At 51.9% G+C, this 18,546-nt stretch overlaps 1 protein-coding gene across 1 annotated transcript; it reads right to left on the bottom strand.

Annotated features, from left to right (window-relative positions):
* Positions 1–11,041: 11,041 nt before the first annotated feature.
* Positions 11,042–14,619, bottom strand: CCL17 (C-C motif chemokine ligand 17). The gene is given in 5 exon segments (XM_038008044.2): positions 11,042–11,080; positions 11,191–11,341; positions 12,597–12,686; positions 13,274–13,391; positions 14,436–14,619. Coding segments are annotated over 5 exon segments (468 nt in total). The 5' UTR covers positions 14,506–14,619.
* Between the last annotated feature and the right edge of the window lie 3,927 nt (positions 14,620–18,546).

Genomic DNA, 18,546 nt, shown 5'->3' with positions numbered 1-18,546 from the left:
GATATCTTGAGATTCTGCATGTCTTGTAAAGAGAAGGGATGTGCATTTGTGTGTGATGTTGGATAGTCATCCATGCTTAGTTTGGACCATTGGAGGAACTTAGTGTCATACAAATGGGGCTAGTCCTATGCTTAGAATAAGGCCTGTCTGCCCACTCTAGAAGAGCCCAGGTTGGTGAGCATTTAGAGGGAAGCAGGGCAGAACTCTGAACAACAATAAGTCTCTCTGAGCAGAGACCCCTTTGTTCTTGTTACCCACCCATACGGACTTGGGATCAATCTTGCCAAATATTTGGAGAGATTGTGTGGATTTAAGAGACCTGGATTTTTATATTTTATCGGTAAATAAAAGTGTTCATTGGTATCTGTCCTTGAAACTTGATTGGATTCTCCAAGTTTGCTTTTGCTTATGCTAGTCCCTGCTGGTGGATTTTAGTTGTTGGTGTGGCTAATTGAAGTTTGGCTCCAAAGACCCTTTTATACGCAGGTCTAAGATGACCCCTAGTGACTCATGCCCTTGTATAATAACCTCCCCTTGAGTTTCAGCAGGACCTGTGAATGTGATGGGATAATCCGTACTGCGATTAGGTTACATTCTGTGGCAAAAGTGAAGGGATTTTGCAGATGTAATTAAAGTCCCTAATGGACTTTAAGTTAATTAAAAGGGAGATTATCCTGAGGGGGCCTGACCCAATCAGTTGATCCTTTAGAAGAACTAGAGAAGAGTTTCTTTTGCTAGCCATGAAGAAATAAGTTGCTGTATTAGTCTACTCTCATACTACTATAAAGAACTGTCCTTGACTGGGTAATTTATAAAGGGAAGAGGTTTAATTGACTCAACAGTTCTGCATGTCTGGAGAGGCCTCAGGGAACTTACAATCATGGCGGAAGGCGAAGGGGAAGCAAGACACCTTCTTCACAAGGCGGCAGGAAGGAGATATGCCGAGCAAAGGGGGAAGAGTCCCTTATAAAACCATCAGATCTTGTGAGAACTCACTATCATGAAAACAGCATGGGGGAAACCGCCCTCATGATTCAGTGACCTCCACCCCTCTCCCTTGACACATGGGATTATGGGGATTTCAATTCAAGATGAGATTTGGGTGGGGACACGAAGCCTCACCATATCAAGCAGTGAGAGGGCCACGGAACTGTGAGTGCAGGCTCCTCACACGTTGGCAGACAGTTGAGAAAAAGGGGACCTTAGTCCACAGCTGCAAAGAACTGCATTCTGCCAACAACCACGTTAGCTTGGAGAGGACCCCAAGTTCCAGATGAGAATGCAGTCTAGTCAGTACCTTGTAAGATCCTGAGTAGAGGCCCCAGTCTTCTGTGCCAGGACTCCTGGCACACAGAACTTGTGATAAGAAATGGGTGTTAAAAGCAGCTAAATGTGAGGTCGTTGATTACACAGCAATAGGAAACTAATTCAGCCCCAGAATGGTTTGACAGTAACATTATTATTATTATTTGTTGTTGTTGTGGTTGTTTTGAGACTGAGTCTTGCTCTGTCACCCAGGCTGGAGTGCAGTAGCGTGATCTTGGCTCACTGCAACCTCTGCCTCCCAGGTTCAAGTGATTCTCCTGTCTCAGCTTCCCGAGTAGCTGGGACTATAGGCGTGCACCATCACGCCCAGCTAATTTTTTGTATTTTTAATAGAGACGGGGTTTTACCATGTTAGCCAGGCTAGTCTCAAACTCCTGACCTCGTGATTTGCCTGCCTCGGCCTCCCAAAGTGCTGGGGTTAACAGGCATGAGCCACCACGCCTGGCCCGATAGTAACATAATTATTAAGCTGCAGGGCCACTGTTAGTTGCTTCTGCTGCACTTGCCCAGATGAAGGACAAAAATCTCACCCTCCAGGTTGAGGACAAGAGATCCTGAGCCAGAGCTTCCTGAACAGGCCTAGCAAATGCAACAAGCCCTCGCCAATTCTTGTTATGAGTCCCAGATGCTGCTGGCAAAAAGGACGCTGCCACCTCCTATCTGCTGCAGTTGGTGTAGTTAATGATTTCACGCTGGCAGTTGCCGTGTCACTCCACGGGGTCCGGGGCAAGCCAGCCAGCTCGGAGTTTGGGGCCCAGAGTGAGGAAAGAGTCCTTGCCAATCAGCAGAGCACACCTGGGCCAGGGGCTCAGCCACACCTGCACCTGCACCTGCACCCAGTGAGGCAACAGCCAGGCAGGCTAGAGGTTTCGGCCTTCAGCAAGCTCACAGTATTGGAGCCAACACGGGCTCTGATAATCACTGAATGCAACCTCATCTTACATCTGAGGAAAGGGTGAGACCAGGAGAGTAACCTGCTGCCATCATTCACCTAAGCACCTCTTAAAAGTACTGAGTCCTGGCTGGGTGCGGTGGCTCATGCCTGTAATCCCGGCACTTTGGGAGGCCGAGGCAGGCAGATCACGAGGTCAGGAGATCGAGACCATCCTGGCTAACACGGTGAAACCCCGTCTCTACTAAAAATACAAAACATTAGCCAGATGTGGTGGCGGGCGCCTGTAGTCCCAACTACTTGGGAGGCTGAGGCAGGAGAGTGGCATGAACCCGGGAGGCGGAGCTGGCAGTGAGCCGAGATCATGCCACTGTACTCCAGCCTGGGAGACAGAGACTCCGTCTCAAAAAAATAAACAAAAGTACTGAGGCCTGGCCTGGCATGGTGGCCCACACCTGTAATCCCAGCTCTTCGGGAGGCCAAGGCAGGTGGATCACCTGAGGTCAGGAGTTTGAGACCAGCCTGGCCAACATGGTGAAACGCCATCTCTACTAAAAATACAAAAATTAGCCAGGTGTGGTGGTACATGCCTGTAATCCCAGCTACTTGGGAGGCTGAGGCAGTTGAATCGCTTGAACCCGGGAGGTAGAGGTTGCAGTAAGGCAAGATGGCGCCATTGCATTCCAGCCTGGGTGATAAGAGTGAAACTCCATCTAAAAAAAAAAAAAGGACTGAGGCCCGATGTGGACTGAGGTGGGGCTAGGAGTGTAATCTTCTTTTTTTGTTTTCTAAGGTCTCTAGCTTAGAACTTAGCAGTGTACATTTGGGACTTCCTCCTGAAATCACTCAAAAGCAGTAAATGGAGGGGATAGCAGAGACAAACCATACCTTCCTTGGGGTTAGGAGGCAGCCAAAACAGAACCACAAAATACTTGGAAGGAGGTGAGAGCAGAGGCTTTGGAACCAGAGTGTGGACAGGAGAGAAGGGAGAGCAGTTGAGGGTGCAAACCTGCTCCAGGTAAAGAAACCCCTGAGCTGCAGAATGGGCCCCTGTTTGTAACAGTGGGGTCCAAGTGCACAGGCAGGCAGTGGAGCTGAAGGGAGAACCCCACAGTGGAGCCTGGCATGCTGGAAGCACCCTAGTCTCTGCACTGGAAAAGAGAGACTGTGAACAGCCCAGCTGCCTGTCCTCGTGGCAGGGAGAAGGCTAAACAGAAACCTTACCAAGTGTGGGTGAAAATGTGGCCAGGTGGGAACTCACTGTTGGTGAGGATACTTTGGGCAATGTCACCCTCATGTCACTTTGAACACTGGCTGCATATTAAAATCACCTGGATAGCTTCCAAAAATGAACCGAACCAAACCAAAACAAAACAAAAGCCTATTCCTGGGTTTCCTTTCCAAAACCCAATTCAGTCAGAATCCCTTGGAGTAGGGCCCAGGGCGTCAGCATTTTTGCAAAGCTCTCCCAGGTCATCGTAGAGTGCAGCCAGGATTGAGAACCACTGCCCTAGAGAAATTCTTTGGCCCATGCACCAGGAGACAATCTAAACAAGTATTCAAAGCAGCAGTACTTCTAAGAGACAATCCAAATGGCCATTAACAAGAGTGTGAATGAATGAGCTGTGTGTCCAAGCAGTGGAACACTGCACAGCAGTAATGAGCTATAGCTGTGCACTTCAACATGGAAGAATCACGAAGCAACAACAGCCACAAAAGCAAGTCACAGAAGTGTGTGTGTGTGTGTGTGTGAGAGAGAGAGAGAGAAATATTTCATTTACATAAAGTTCAAAAACATGCCAGATCCATCAGCCTGTCATTAAGGATATACACATACACATGTGCATATACATGATGTATACAAACGTGTGTGTGACAAAACTAATAAAGAAGCTCAAGGGGAATGATAAAATTCAGGACCACAGTTGGCTCCACAGGGAGATGGGAGAAAGAGGCAGGACTTCATAGTAGCAGGAAAGTTCTATTTCTTTGGCTGGATGGTGGGCATACAAGTGTTAATTTTTATTGGTTTGTATACCTGCCATATACATGATGGATTTGTATTTCTTTTTTTTTTTTTTTTTTGTGACGGAGTCTCGCTCTGTCAACCAGGCTGAAGTGCAGTGGTGGAACCTCTGCCTCCCAGGTTCAAGTGATTCTCCTGCCTCAGCCTCCCAGGTAGCTGGAATTACAGGCGTGTGCCACCATGCTAAGCTGATTTTTGTATTTTTAGTAGAGACAGGGTTTCACCTTGTTGGCCGGGCTGGTCTCAAACTCCTGACCTCAGGTGATTCACTCGCCTCGGCCTTCCACAGTGCTGAGATTAGCAGGCGTGAGCCACTGTGCCCAACTGATGTATTTGTTATTTCTAAGAAACTTCATTGAAAAAAACCTGAAAACCCCTCACATAAAACCCTGGGTCTTAAGGAGAATACTGCTAGCCCAGGACAAAGTCCTGCATCTCCCCAACACGAACCTGAACCTCCGTGGAACACTTGACACTGTTATCTCATGCAAAAATTTTAAAGTAGAACTAGTAAGGCATCTATATAAAGCTGCCTCAGAATAATAATAACAGTGGGAGAAGGTTGCCACAGAGCAGGTGAATACTGTTTGTGACTAAATTTTTTGCTACAAGTTACACAAATGTATAAAATAGCTTTGTGCTGAGTAGGGGTGGGGATGGGGCAGCTTCAGGTGGCTCTTACTTCACCCCTCTGGGGAAAAGCAGGGACAGAAGCCCCCACTCAGCCCTTAGTGACTTCAGGTCTCACCTTCAGTGGTCACTCCTGGTGGTCAGCTGGTGGTCTGGTCATTGGTTACCCGTGGCCCACCATCCAGCATTGAGGCTTTCACCTCTGCAAAGCACTGTGATGATCTGGAGACTGCATTTAGACTCAGCTAGGTTAGAATGCTCCCTCCTTTCCTTCCTTCTTTCCTCCCTTCTCCTCCCCTCCCCTCCCTTCCCCTCCCCTCCCCTCCCCTTCCCTTCCTTTTTGATTTTCCATAATTACTTAAACATTTTTTTCTCTTAAATCATGAAAGATTTCAAATACAGAGACTTTCCAGTAGACAACTAGCTTTTCTGTGTGTGATTCCGATCGCTCCTTTTTTCATACACAAGTTTTACAGCAGTGGTGAAATCCCTTCGCTGCCCTCCTAGAGGACTCCTTTGTCCTGACCTGATGTATGTCTCATCCAAGCCTGCTACTCTGCAGAAAAGTGAATATTGAATATGTCTTTTTTATGAAATTTGCATAACATAAAATGAACGATTTAAACAATTCAGCAGCATTTGGTACATTCACAGTGTGGTGCAACCACTGCCCCGATCTAGTTCCAAAATGTTTTCATTACCCTAAAAGGAAACCCCATCCCCCGTAAGCAGTCCCTTCCCGTCTTCTTCTCTCACCATCTCTGGTCACCACCAGCAGGTGTTCTGACTCCATGGAGTTACTTCCAACATTTCATATGAATGAAATTATACACTGTGTGACCTGCAGTTGGCTGCTTTAGCTCAGCACAGTGTTTTAAGCTTCACCCATAACACAGGGCGTATCCATGCAGAAAAATCTTCCTTGTATGGTTAGACCACTTTTGTTTATCCATTCATCTGTTGATAGGCCTTGGGCTGTTTCCAGCTTTGTGCTGTAGTAAATATCCCACCATGAACATGTATGTGCAAGGACTAAATAAGTCCTTTGGGCCAGGCACGGTGGTGGCTCACGCCTGTAATCCCAGCACTTTGGGAGGCCGAGGCGGGCGGATCACGAGGTCAGGAGATCTAAACCATCCTGGCTAAAACGGTGAAACCCCGTCTCTGCTAAAAATACAAAAAATTAGCCATGCGTGGTGGTGGGCGCCTGTAGTCCCAGCTACTCGGGAGGCTGAGACAGGAGAATGGCGTGAACCCGGGAGGCGGAGCTTGCAGAGAGCCAAGATCGCCCCATTGCACTCCAGCCTCCGCGATGAGCAAGACTCCATCTCCAAAAAAAAAAAAAGAGTCATTTGAAGGCTGACTTTTTGGCTGTGACAGTTTCTCAGACTTTCCTTGTTTTGGATGAGCTTGATCATTTTGAGGAGGACTGGTCAGGGTTTGTTTGTTTTGAGACAGAGTCTCACTCTGTTGCCCAGGCTGGAGTGCAGTGGACTGATCTTGGCTCACTGCAACCTCTACCTCCCAGGTTCAAGCAATCCCCCAACCTCAGCCTCCCAAGTAGCTGGGATTACAGGCGTGCACCACCATGCCCAACTAATTTTTGTATTTTTAGTACTGTCAGAGTTTCACCCTGTTAACCAGGCTGGTCTCAAACTCCTGACCTCAAGTGATCCGCCCGCCTCGGCCTCCCAAAGTGCTGGGATTACAGGTGTGAGCCATCATGCTTGGCTGAAGGCTGACTTCTTAAAGCCCTGATCCCTTTGCGTGTCTGAGTATTTCACCCCTGTGGTTGCCATGCTGGCTTTGGAAAAGGGCACAGGGAATATTCAGGTGGTGGCAGTTCAATTATGAGGAGGAAATGGCAAGTTTTCTTTTCTTTACTTTTCTTTTTTTTTGAGACAGAGTTGCACTCTGTTGCCCAGGCTGGAGTGCAATGGCTCGATCTTAGCTCACTGCAATCTCTGCCTCCCGAGTTCAAGCAATTCTCCTGCCTCAGCCTCCCGAGTAGCTGGTATTACAGGCACGCACCACCATGCCTGGCTAATTTTTGTATTTTTAGTAGAGATGAGGTTTCACCGTGTTAGTCAGGCTGGTCTCGATCTCTTGACCTCATGATCATGAGCCACTGCGCCTGACTGGAAATGGCAGGTTTTCTAAGACTGTGGTCCCCTAAGGGCAATGTGAGAGGTAGAGAAGTAGCCATATTGGCACATCCTGAAACAGGTGAGAGCGGGTCCAGTTCCACTGCTTCAAGGAGAAATAGGCTCAGGCAGGTGAGGCACATGTGTCCAGGTCCAATGGCCAGTCAGTGGCAAAGCAGAGACTCCAAACAGGTCCCTGACCCTTTGTGTTAAAATGTACTTTCGAAGATAAGCTTTTTTAGCTCCCACATATGAGTGAGAACATAAGATAGTTGTCTTTCTGTGCCTGGCTTATTTCACTTAACGTAATGACTATCCATCCATTTTGCTGCAAATGACTGGATTTCCTTTTTTTTTTTTTTTTTCCTTTTATGGCTGAATAGTACTCCGTTGTGTACATGTACCAGATTTATTTATTTATTCTTCCATTGATGGACACGGGTTGATTCCATATCTTGGCTATTGTGAATAGTGCTGCAATAAGCATGGAGGTGCAGGTATCCCTTTGATATATTGATTTCCTTTCCTTTGGCTAAATACCTAGTGGTAGAATTGCTGGATCATATGGTAGCTCTATTTAGGGGAGAGGGAGTGATGGGGAGAGATTGGTTAATGGGTACAAACAAACAGATGGATAGAAGGAATAATTTTCAGTGTTTGATTGCACAGTAGGGTGACTAGTAAACAATTTATTGTATATTTCTTTTCTTTTCTTTTTTTTTTTTTTTTGAGATGGAGTTTTGCTCTTGTTGCCCAGGTTGGAGTGCAATGGCGCGATCTTGGCTCACTGCAACCTCTCCCGGGTTCAAGCGATTCTCCTGCCTCAGCCTCCTCAAGCGATTCTCCTGCCTCAGCCTCCTGAGTAACTAGGATTACAGGTGCCTGCCACCACATCCAGCTAATTTTTTTTTGTATTTTTTAGAGACAGGGTTTCACCATGTTGGCCGAGCTGGTCTAGAACTCCTGAACAGGTGACCTACCGGCCTTGGTCTCCCAAAGTGCTAGGATTACAGGTGTGAGCCACTATGCCTGGCCTTTTTTTCCTCTTTTTGAGACAGGGTCTCCCTCTGTCACCCTAGCTGGAGTGCAGTGGTGCCATTACGGTTCACTGCAGCCTTGACCTGCTGTGCTCAAGTGATCCTCCCACCTCAGCCTCCTGGGTAGCTGGCAGCACAGGCGCATGCTACCATGCCTGGCTAATTTTTGTGTTTCGTAAAGACTGAGTCTGACTATGTTGCCCAGACTGGTCTCAAACTCCTGGGCTCAAGCGATCCTCCCACCTCGGTCTCCCAGAGTGCTGGGATTACAGGTGTGAGCCACTATGCCCGGCCTATTGTATATTTCAAAATGGCTAGAAGAGAAGATTTGAAATATTCCCAACACAGTGAAATGGTAAATGTTCAAGGTGATGGATATCCTGATTACCTTGATCTGATCATTACGCATTGGACACCTGTGTCAAAGTATCACATGTGCCCCATAAATATGTACAATTACTATGTGTCAATTTCAAATTTTTTAAATGTACCCACAGGATTTGAATTGATGGAGGTGGCTGAGTGACAACACAGAGCAACCAAGGCCACTGAAAGAAGAATTTATTACTTGCATCTCCCAGGAGAACAGGGCATGGCACACACGCAGGACCACACACAGGGGCCACAGAGGGAGCACCAAGTTTGGTCAGGAGGCTGAAAGGAAGGTTCAGAACAGCACAGGCCACAGCCTTTCATGGGGTTTCCACTTGAAGGGCAAGGCAGGCCAGGGGAAGCAGCCCAGGTCTGGCTAGTTGGAATAATTCCAGAGGGCCTTGGGCATAGGGGCTGCCCCTAGTTGTCTCTACCTGGCTCTGGGTGATTTAGGGCAGGGGAAATACTGGCTTGGTGTGAGAGTTAAATATAGATGGTTGGGGGGTCTGTGATCGGGATTGGTCGGAGGGTTTGTAACTATTACTACTTTAAAAAACTTGCAAAATCCGGCTTGCAGGGGAGGTGTAAATGCCTTTGGCTCTGTGATTTGGCCCTATGATAAATGGATGCCAAATAGAACAAATACAGTCTCTAAGAAAATACAGGGAAACACCCCGGCCCACAGCTCTCGGCACTGCCCAGGTTGTGTCTGGAGTTAGTGGCCCTACTAGTCCCAGCAGTGTTTCTTCCTTCTTCCTCTTCATCCAGCAAACCCTAGGCAGTGTAATTGGTGGTTTCTTAGCTTCTGTTCCCCCAAGAGGAGAGCTGGCCAGCTACAGACACCCCTGCCTCAAGGCCTAGTGCAGCTACAAACAGATGTGGCTGATCCCAGCCCCTGGGGACAGCGATGGGGTTGGAGTCCAGCTGGTGGGATCAGGGCCTCTGGCGCGTCAGCCTCAGAACTTCCTCCTAAGAGCAGAGTACCCTCTGGTGGGCTGTTGGAGAACAATCCAATTCTAATTTCTACATTTGGAGATGAGATGTGTTTCAGGCCCGGTTGTTAGGGCTCCCCAGGAAATTTCTCTTTCCCCACTAGTGCCCCTTGTGGAATTCACCCAAGCAGCACTGATGAAAATGTATAAATCAAATATACACTATGCACAAAGCTTTTTTCCCTCCTCATAAATGAGTCTGGTACTGTTTCCTGACCCAAATACCTGCTCAGTGTGTTTATTGGGTAAATTACCCAAGCAGCTCCAATTACAAGGGACAGAGTGTGGTCAGGATTAGACTGAGGTGAGCGCTGGCAGCAGGTGGAGTACACACAGCCCAGGTTCAGTTGCAACCAGAGAGACCAGGGCTGGTTGTCTGGCTGCCGGGGAGGCAACACTGAGTTGAATGTTGAAGAGAAACTGGATTTCAGAATAGTGGCTCACACCTGTAATCCCAGCACTTTGGGAGGCTGAGGCAGGCAGATCACTTGAGCTCAGGAGTTCGAGACCAGCCTGGCCAACATGGTAAAACCCTGTCTCTTCTAAAAATACAAAAATCAGCCGGGTATGGTGGCAAGCTGAGGCAGGAGTATCCCTTGAACCCAGGAGACAGAGGTTGCAGTGAGCCGAGATCACACCACTGCACTCCAGCCTGGGGACACAGCCAGACTCCATCTGAAAAGAAAAAAAAGCAGGGGTGGGGTGGGGGAGGAGGGGAGGCACCTATCAGTTGAAAGAAGCAACGTAAGTCTGGCACTCCTCCTCACTTTTCACCCCGAACCTGCCCATTCCTCTTTTTCCCTCCCAGGTTTCCAATCATGGCAGCCTCCAAGTCACACCTCCTTAAAATGCCCTGAGGTCACATGGCAGTTGTCCTAGCTCTTGCATCTCACCATCCCCCAACTTGCACCGGATGTTGCTCGTGAATACTTGGATTCTGAATCGTGCGTTTTGTTGCCAGTCCTGGATCCACCTCTTCCCTGCCTTTATGCAACGCCCCCACCCTATCTCGCTTTCAGGGACCCTCTGGCAACTCCCCACCTCCTCACAGGCCTCCACGGCAGCTCTACTTAGCTTATAATATGGGCTTCTGAGTAGGATTTCAGTAGGGGTGGAAAAAAAAGGTCTTGCTTTTTTAAACGAAGTTTGCTGGAGGCCAGGCGCAGTGGCTCATGCTTGGGATTTCAGCACTTTGGGAGGCCAAGGCGAGTGGATCACATGAGGCCAAGAGTTCAAGACCAGCCTGATTGACATGGTGAAACCCTGTCTCTACTAAAAATGCAAAAAAATTAGCCGGGTGTGGTGGCAGGCGCCTGTAATCCTAGCTACTTAGGAGGCTGAGGCAGAAGAATCGCTTGAACCTGGGAGGTGGAGGTTGCAGTGAGCCGAAATCCAGCCATTGCACTCTGAGAGTCCTTCCAGCTCTGGCCTGTAGGGTGCAGGGGTCCAGACCCCGACCGTCGCTGGCCTTTGCTACCTTAGGAGCTTCTCCTTGCCTCCTTCCCTTTTTAGATCATCCTCCACCGGGTGGATTCAGAGGACAATTTTCCATGAAGAACTCAGACTGGGACACCCTTAGGACTCTGGGTCTTAGGCAGTTGTTCAAGGGATCCTCCTCGGCATCAGGACAGGATATGAGCCCACTTGCGACCAAAGAGACCCTAGAGTCACAGGGAAGCCAGTTCACTGGTTTTATCAACCTTTTTATCGCTGTTCTTGTTTTAATCCTGCCCTTGCGTTCTATCATCTGCCCTGCAATGAGTTGACTGACCACAAGGGGGCAGAAGGAGGCAACAGTCGGGCCTGGAAATTGCCCTTCTAACCGCAGCCCTGCCAAACAATGCCGGCCACGAGGTCCTCGGAAGAGAAGGACCCATGCCCCTGCCGCCAAACTGTTCAGAGACAAGCCACGGCCCCCATCGCTGGTTGGGAGAGTGAGAGAGAAGTAGAAGGGAAGGCCCTGACTCCTTTGTGCCCAGCCCGTAGCTGGGCATGGGCAGGGGTCTGGGGGTGGGGTGTCCTGAGCCTGTAGTCCCCATCTTTTTGAGCACAGGGGTGCGGGGTCCCCGGAGTGGCTCACGGGGCTCTCAACCTAATGGAGGAGCTGGGACCGACACACACACACACACACACACACACACACACACACACACACACACGAACCAATAAGAGAACCACGCCGAGCAGGGGGTCGGCTTCCGGGCAGTCCCTAAGAACTGGGGGAGCGAGTCGGTGGGCAGCTGTGCTGGGCCTGCTTCCTGCAGGCTGGGCGCAGCTGAGCTAGTGGGGAGGTCAGCCCGGGCCGGTGGGGATCACACTTCAGTCAGGAGGAACCACAGGGCCGCGTGGTGCCCGCCTGCCTGGGGCTGGAGGGGGCTAGGAGGGTAGCTGCAGGCGGAGGACCCAGGGCCCCCGCAAGGACCCAGGACCCACAGATCCCCCTCGCTCTGAAGCTGGTCTGGAGTTTGAGCGGGGAGAGGGAGCCAGGGCCAGGAGGAGCCAGGCCAGCTGGCCTGCAGTGAGTGCAGGGGGAGGCAGAGACAGGGCTGCAAGGTCCCACACCCTCGGCCAGGGGGCTCCCCAGCACTGGGCAGAGCTGTGACCTGTGGCAGGCTCCTGGCCAGTCTGTGAAATTGACTCCAGCACCTTGGGGAAGCTTGTCCTCAACTCCACGTGGGGCAAGAACAGGAGCTGGGCTAGGGGGAAACTGGGAGACCTCGGCGTGGGTGGGGACAGAATTCAGCCACCGCCTACCAGGACCCCGCCAGCCCCGCCCCTGCCCGGTCCTCTCACCAGGGCCTCCCCTCACTGGTGCGTGGTCTGCGGAAGCCACGTGCCCCTCTCAGCCTCAGTCTCCCTTTCCAACCTGCACAGGGCAGAACCCGATGTTCTCTCAGGACCCTCCCAGAGTGACAGGCTGGAGTGGAAGTGCGTCTTGCACTGTGGGGACGAACACGCTGACACAGACTAAGGAGAAAGAATTTAATCTGGACCCTTTGTGCCCATGGCTCCAGTTCAGACAAGGGGATGGGATCTCCCTCACTGTGGCGCTTCTTTGTCCTTGGAAGGCCTCCCCTGGCCCCAAGTGCTCAGGGTTGGGGCGGTGAACACCAATGGTGGAGGTCCCAGGTGGTCCCAGGAGACAGTCAGGGGTCTGAGGTGAGGAGGCTTCAAGACCTCTAGAGGCTTTGCAGATATTTAAGTGCCTTCTTCACTTTCTTGTCGTTGGGGTCCGAACAGATGGCCTTGTTCTGGACAGTTACAAAACTACACAGAAGGAGGATGTTACCAGGGGTGGCAGAGGGGGAAGGGCCCCCAGAGTCCCTGGAACGGCCCCACCCTGTGCTGACCAGGATTCCAAGGCTCCAAGAGGGGCAAGAAGTTGCTGCAGTCACACACGGCATTGGTGGCAGATCTGGGACTTCAGGCTCTGTCCTGAGTGACATCAACCCTCCCAGGCAGCCAGGGCTGCAGTACCTTGTGCCCACCCCTCAGCCTGCCCATGCCCCCAGACGGCCTAGAGCCTGGGACGTGGAGACTGCAGGCAGGGCTTAGGTCCAGGCCAGGGGAGGTGAACACATTGCCCCTGACCAGCTGTGTGACCTGGGGGTGTTCATCGCTTCCGGGGCCTCGATTTCACCACAAATCAAGGAACAGGTTGGACCTCATGGCCTGCAGCCATTTTGGGTCCCACAGCATGGGGAACATGAACTGCCTCAAGGAGCCTGCAGAGGTCAGGGAGGAAGGCCCCACTGTCTCTTCCCTGCTCCCCAGTGGCCGTCCTGGGAGCTCCTGGCAGCACTTGTCCCCAAGCTTGGCCCCGAGGAGCAGGGGTAGGGCCTGGGGGGACTTACACAATAGCATCCCTGGAACAGTCCTCGGATGTCTGGTACCACGTCTTCAGCTTTCTAAGGGGAATGGCTCCCTTGAAGTACTTCAGGCAGCACTCCCGGCCCACATTGGTCCCTCGAGCTGCAGGGAGAGGAGCGGGGCAGGGGTGTCTGTGAGTATCTGGGTGTGGGTTGCGGGGACTCCTGGAGGCTGTTCATGGAAGATCTGCGTGTGCATGTTCATGTGCGCACCTGTGTGTGGTGACTGCGTGTGCATCGCTGCCTATGTGTATGTGTGTCTGTGTGTTACCGTGCACAAATGTGTGTGAGGCCTCTGTGTATGCTGTGGGGGTCCCGCGTGTGTGTGGGTATGCATGTCTGTGTGTGTCTGTGGGAGATCCTGTGTGTCCTGTGAGTGCCTACGTGTGTGTGTCTGTGTGCGTCCCTGAATGTCTATACCTGGCAACCTTATTTCATCTTCCTTTTGCCAACCTAATATAAGAATCTCTTTTTCAGGCTGAGCGCTGAGGCTTATGCCTGTAATCCCAGCACTTTGGGAGGCTGAAGTGGGTGCATTGCCTGAGGTCAGGAGTTCGAGACCAGCCTGACCAACATGGTGAAAATCCATTGGTGGCGTAGTGGCTGGGCCCCTGAATTACCAGCTACTCGGGAGGCTGAGGTAGGATTATTGCTTGAACCCGGGAGGCAGAGGTTGCAGTGAGCTGAGATTGCACCATTGCACTCCAGCTTTGACAACATAGCGAGACTCCTTCTCAAAAAAAAAGAATCATTTTTTACATGCTTTTGGAACCAATTATCCTATCTTTATGCTGATTCCCTCATTGTACATAAAACCTGTTAATAAAACAGAGGCTAATAAATAATTTTGAGAATTGTTCATTTTCCATTGCACAACTATAGCCACAGCCCCCACCTCGCAGCCATTGCAGCCTGAGCTGTGCTCGCTTTGGACCTCACCAAGCCCACCCACAAGAGCTGGGTCATCATCAACATTTTTCTCTGCTTATTTCCCTCAAAATCCTAGTGCTGTGGACTTCTCATGTCTTTTGTGGGAGTAGATGGGGTGTAAATAATACACAAATGTGTGTGTTGCTGCAGTGGTCTTCATGCCCCTAACTCCTGTCCTCCCGGTGCCCACCCCTGGCCACCTGTCTCCTGCTCTCACCTGCATGGATATGCTGCAGAGAAGCCCCCAGGAGGAGGATGACCAGGGCCAGCATCTTCAGTGGGGCCATGGTGCCAGGAGCCCAGGAGGGAGTCTCTGCGTACGGGTCCCTCTGCTTAGGGAGACACCCTGGTGAGAGTCGAGGGTGGCAGTGACCTATTTAACCTCTTTGAGGGTCTTGCCCCGCCTTCTGTCACCTCCTCACATCCTTCCCTAGACCAGCGAAGTTCGAAGAATTTGAGATGATTCAGGAGAAGTCCAGCTCTTGGAATATTTGTGGATTTCCAGAGAAGGGGCACTCAACTGCAGATGGAGGTGGTGTACATGTATCTGGAGCCATGGCAGTGACATACTTCTCCTTTCAAAGGGGACATTTCTTGGTTCCTCTATTAGAATTGAAAAGCCTCCATGCACAGCTGGGTTTATCTCTCTGGCTGGAGAGCGTCCTTCATGCATGGTGGCTTGAGTGGGAGGGCAGACGGGGGTGTTGGGGAGTCAACCAGGCAGAAACCAAGCAGAGCTCTTCTGGACCATGAGTGAGCTTCAGGGTGCTGTCGGGGCCACTGCGGCTGCCAGGCACGGGCACATGGGCATCACTCTGCAGGGAGGTCCATCCGCCTCCGAGAGGCTGAGGCCCAGCCAGGGTACAGAGCAGCTTTGGCTGGTGTCCCATCCCAGGCGAGGCCCTGACCGCAGGAGGCAAGAGCCCGGGGGCGCTTCGATCACCATTCAGTCCAAATAGCTGAGGAAACCACGTTCCCCTAAAGGGGATGCCTTACCCTAAGATACAGAACAGAACGAAGGGCTCCTTGGGAGATGCTGCTTCTCACTTCTAGCAGAGCTGTGTCCTGGAGTCAGTACTAGACACCTGGTCAGGGTCCAGCCTGAGTCAGGCCCTGAGCTGACTTTCCAGGCACCCCAGCTCATTGCAGGGCAGATGACAGAACACAAGTCCACTTTCCAGTAGGGTCAGGAATAAAACAAGAATTGCAATCATAAGGAGGTTGATAAAGTTGGTGAACTGGCTTCTCTGTGACTCTAGGGTCTCAGCCCCAGGTCACAGCATCCCTGCAAGTGGGTCAGTCCCCTGACCACCCGAGGAAATTGCCAGTCGCCCTGTTGGGGCTCACAGGAGCCCGAGCACGGGCATCCCTTCAGTAGGATGAGAGTCCCATGGCCTTCAGGTGGGCAGCACCAGGGAAGGGCGGCTCCAGGCAGGGCAGCACCTGGCCTCTGATTGTGACATGGGGGACCTCGGCCTGGCTTCACCCTGTCCCTGCATGACCAGGGCCAACTCAAAATGATAGCACTGCCCCTCCAAAACAAGGCACAGGTGCCTTCCACCCTCTCACAGTCCACCCTGTGTTAATCACTGTATCTTTACCAAGTTTTTCACTAACTGTCATGATAACAGCAACAGCCGCTATTTGTCGTGAGGTTTTTTGTTTCTTGGTTTTAGATTCTGGGGACCTGTGGAAACCCCACGCTCCCGGAACATCGCTCAGAGCTAACCTCATCAGTCCTCAGGTGGAAGGGCGGGGATCCTATGAGAGGAAACCAGACAGAGACCCTCAACCTCGGAGGAGCCCCAGGCGCTCCTCTCCCCACCCCTCAACAAGCGAGGCCTGGCTGCTTCCGCACCTGGAAGCGGGGCTTCCCTGCTCATGGAGGAATCTTTCTGTGGGCGGGATCCTCTGTGTGACCTCGGGCGGCTCTCAGACCCTCTCTGGACTTCAATCTCATCACCTGTAGAAGGAAGTTTGGTCTGTTCCACAGAGCCCTGCCAAAATGGTAGATCTCAGGAAGATGGAGACCCCCTTGGCGGGCCTCGCACCAACATTTCTCTGCTTCTCTGGAGGTCGCATCAGCTACCAGAGACCCTGACCCTGCCCCTCCTCAAGCCACAGCCCAGATGGGTTCTTTGCCCCCAGTCACGCCTCCTGCGCCCAGGGCTGGCTTCCATTTGCACATGCAGAGGAGGGGGAGGGGAAGCTGCTTTTCCTGCCTGGGCACCTCCTTGGTGCCAACATCCCAGAGAAGGGGAGGAGCAGCCTCAGAGTAGCTCCCTGCAGAGTCCCCCTGCAAAGGAGGCCGCGCTGGGCAGGGGAAGGTGTGCAGGCACAGGGCAGCCATGACCTGGCGACAGAGCCTGAGCCCAGAGGTGTAGGGCCGGGCCTGGGTCCTGGGAACAGGCAGGAAGGGGCGCCTCTGCTGACCACCCCTCCCGCCCTCGCTGCCCTCTGTGTGCTCTGCCCTGTGGCTTCTGCCTGCCCTATTGTGGGAACTCCACCTGCCACAGAAGCCACTACATGCTCTTCTGTGCTACACAACTGCAAGGGACAACTGTGACCCAGCGAGCAGCCTGATTAATGATGAAGTGGCTGCAGTCCCTGCTGCTGGGGAAACTCCCCGGTGGGTTCTGAGTTGTCTGCTTTCCTGCAGACTCAGAGCTTTCTCCAGAAGGACCCAAATTCCCCTGTTTGTTCTGGGGAACAGATCATGAAAGTAGCAGTGGAAGGTTCTGGACTAGGAAGGTTCCGGTTCAGCTCAAGGCTGGTGCAGGCTGCCTGGCTGGCAGGGGCAGCTGGCCTCTCGGGGCTGTGCTCGGGGCTGCAGGGCGGACAGAGGCCAGACCCTGCTGTTGTGGGGTTTCACAGTGGGTAGGGGTGGGGGAACAAGGCTTGACCCCTTATAGGGACATGCAGGTGAGATTAAAGGGCTTTGGGGCACAGATTGGGGAGAGGCTGCTTCTGGCCAGAATTCATGGAAGGCTGCCTGAAAGAGGTGGCTGTAGGGCATAGGGCTAGGTTTTGTAGATAAGATTCATACTGAGGCCGGGTGCAGTGGCTCACACCTGTAATCCCAGCACTTTAGGAGGCCGAGGTGGGCGGATCACGAGGTCAGGAGATCGAGACCATCCTGGCTAACAGGGTGAAACCCCGTCTCTACTAAAAAATACAAAAAAATTAGCCAGGCATGGTGGCGGGCACCTGTAGTCCCAGCTACTCAGGAGGCTGAGGCAGGGGAATGGCGTAAACCTGGGAGGCGGAGCTTGCAGTGAGCCGAGATTGCACCACTGCACTCCAGCCTGGGCGACAGAGCGAAACTCCGCCTCAAAAAAAAAAAAAAAAAAAAAAAAAGATTCATACTGAGATTGAAAGAAAGGGCATTGCACAGGGTGCACGGTTTAGGCAAAGGTGCAGAGAGGGAAATGTGCAGATATAAATTAGGGCAACAACAGCTGGGCATGGTGGCTCATGCCTGTAATCCCAGCACTTTGGGAGGCCGAGGCGGGCAGATCATGAGGTCAGGAGATCGAGACCATCCTGGTTAACATGGTGAAACCCCGTCTCTACTAAAAATACAAAAAATTAGCTGGGCTTGGTGGCAGGTGCCTGTAGTCCCAGCTGCTGGGGAGGCTGAGGCAGGAGAATGGCGTGAACCTGGGAGGTGGAGCTTGCAGTGAGCCGAGATCGCGCCACTGCACTCCAAGCCTGGGCGACAGAGCAAGACTCTGTCTCAAAAAAAAAAAAAAAAAAAATAGGGCAACAGCATGACACCCCGGCATGGGGCACAGCCTAAATGCAAGACTGAGAGCCAGTCACATGAGGACAGGCTGTGTCTGCCTTGCCCCACGCTGTAGGCATCCCCAGGGCCAAGCATGGTGCCTGGCATGCAGTGAACCTTCTGCGTTCGAGTAAACACAGGACTGACGGAGTAAACACAGGACTGAAGGAAGGGCAGGTGAGATGGACGCAAAGGGCCCAGTGTGCCTCCATCTTCTTTGGGAGGTGGCCGGGACCAGGGACATTTTTGAGGTGGTTTCCTCACCAGGGGTTAACCGAGCTTATTCCTCCTCAGTTCTCCCAGGCTGTGAGATGGATGCCAAGGGACCTTCCAGACAAAATATCCCGAATCTGGGCCTATGTGAAGCATCTTGAGAGATCCTTATGCTGCTCTAGGACCTAGAGGTCTGTCAGGGCAATCAGGAATGCTCCCTGGAGGAGGTGGCAGTGAGGCAGAGCTTTGTGGAGGGGCAGCAGGGGAGACAATGCTGTGGCCAGGGGAAGGGAAAGGGCCATGGCAGGGAAGCAGGCCAGACACTGTTAGG

The sequence above is a fragment of the Chlorocebus sabaeus genome, chromosome 5 (genome assembly GCF_047675955.1).
Source record: "Chlorocebus sabaeus isolate Y175 chromosome 5, mChlSab1.0.hap1, whole genome shotgun sequence".
Classification (NCBI taxonomy): domain Eukaryota; kingdom Metazoa; phylum Chordata; class Mammalia; order Primates; family Cercopithecidae; genus Chlorocebus; species Chlorocebus sabaeus.
This window is presented reverse-complemented; position numbering and strand designations above follow the sequence as displayed.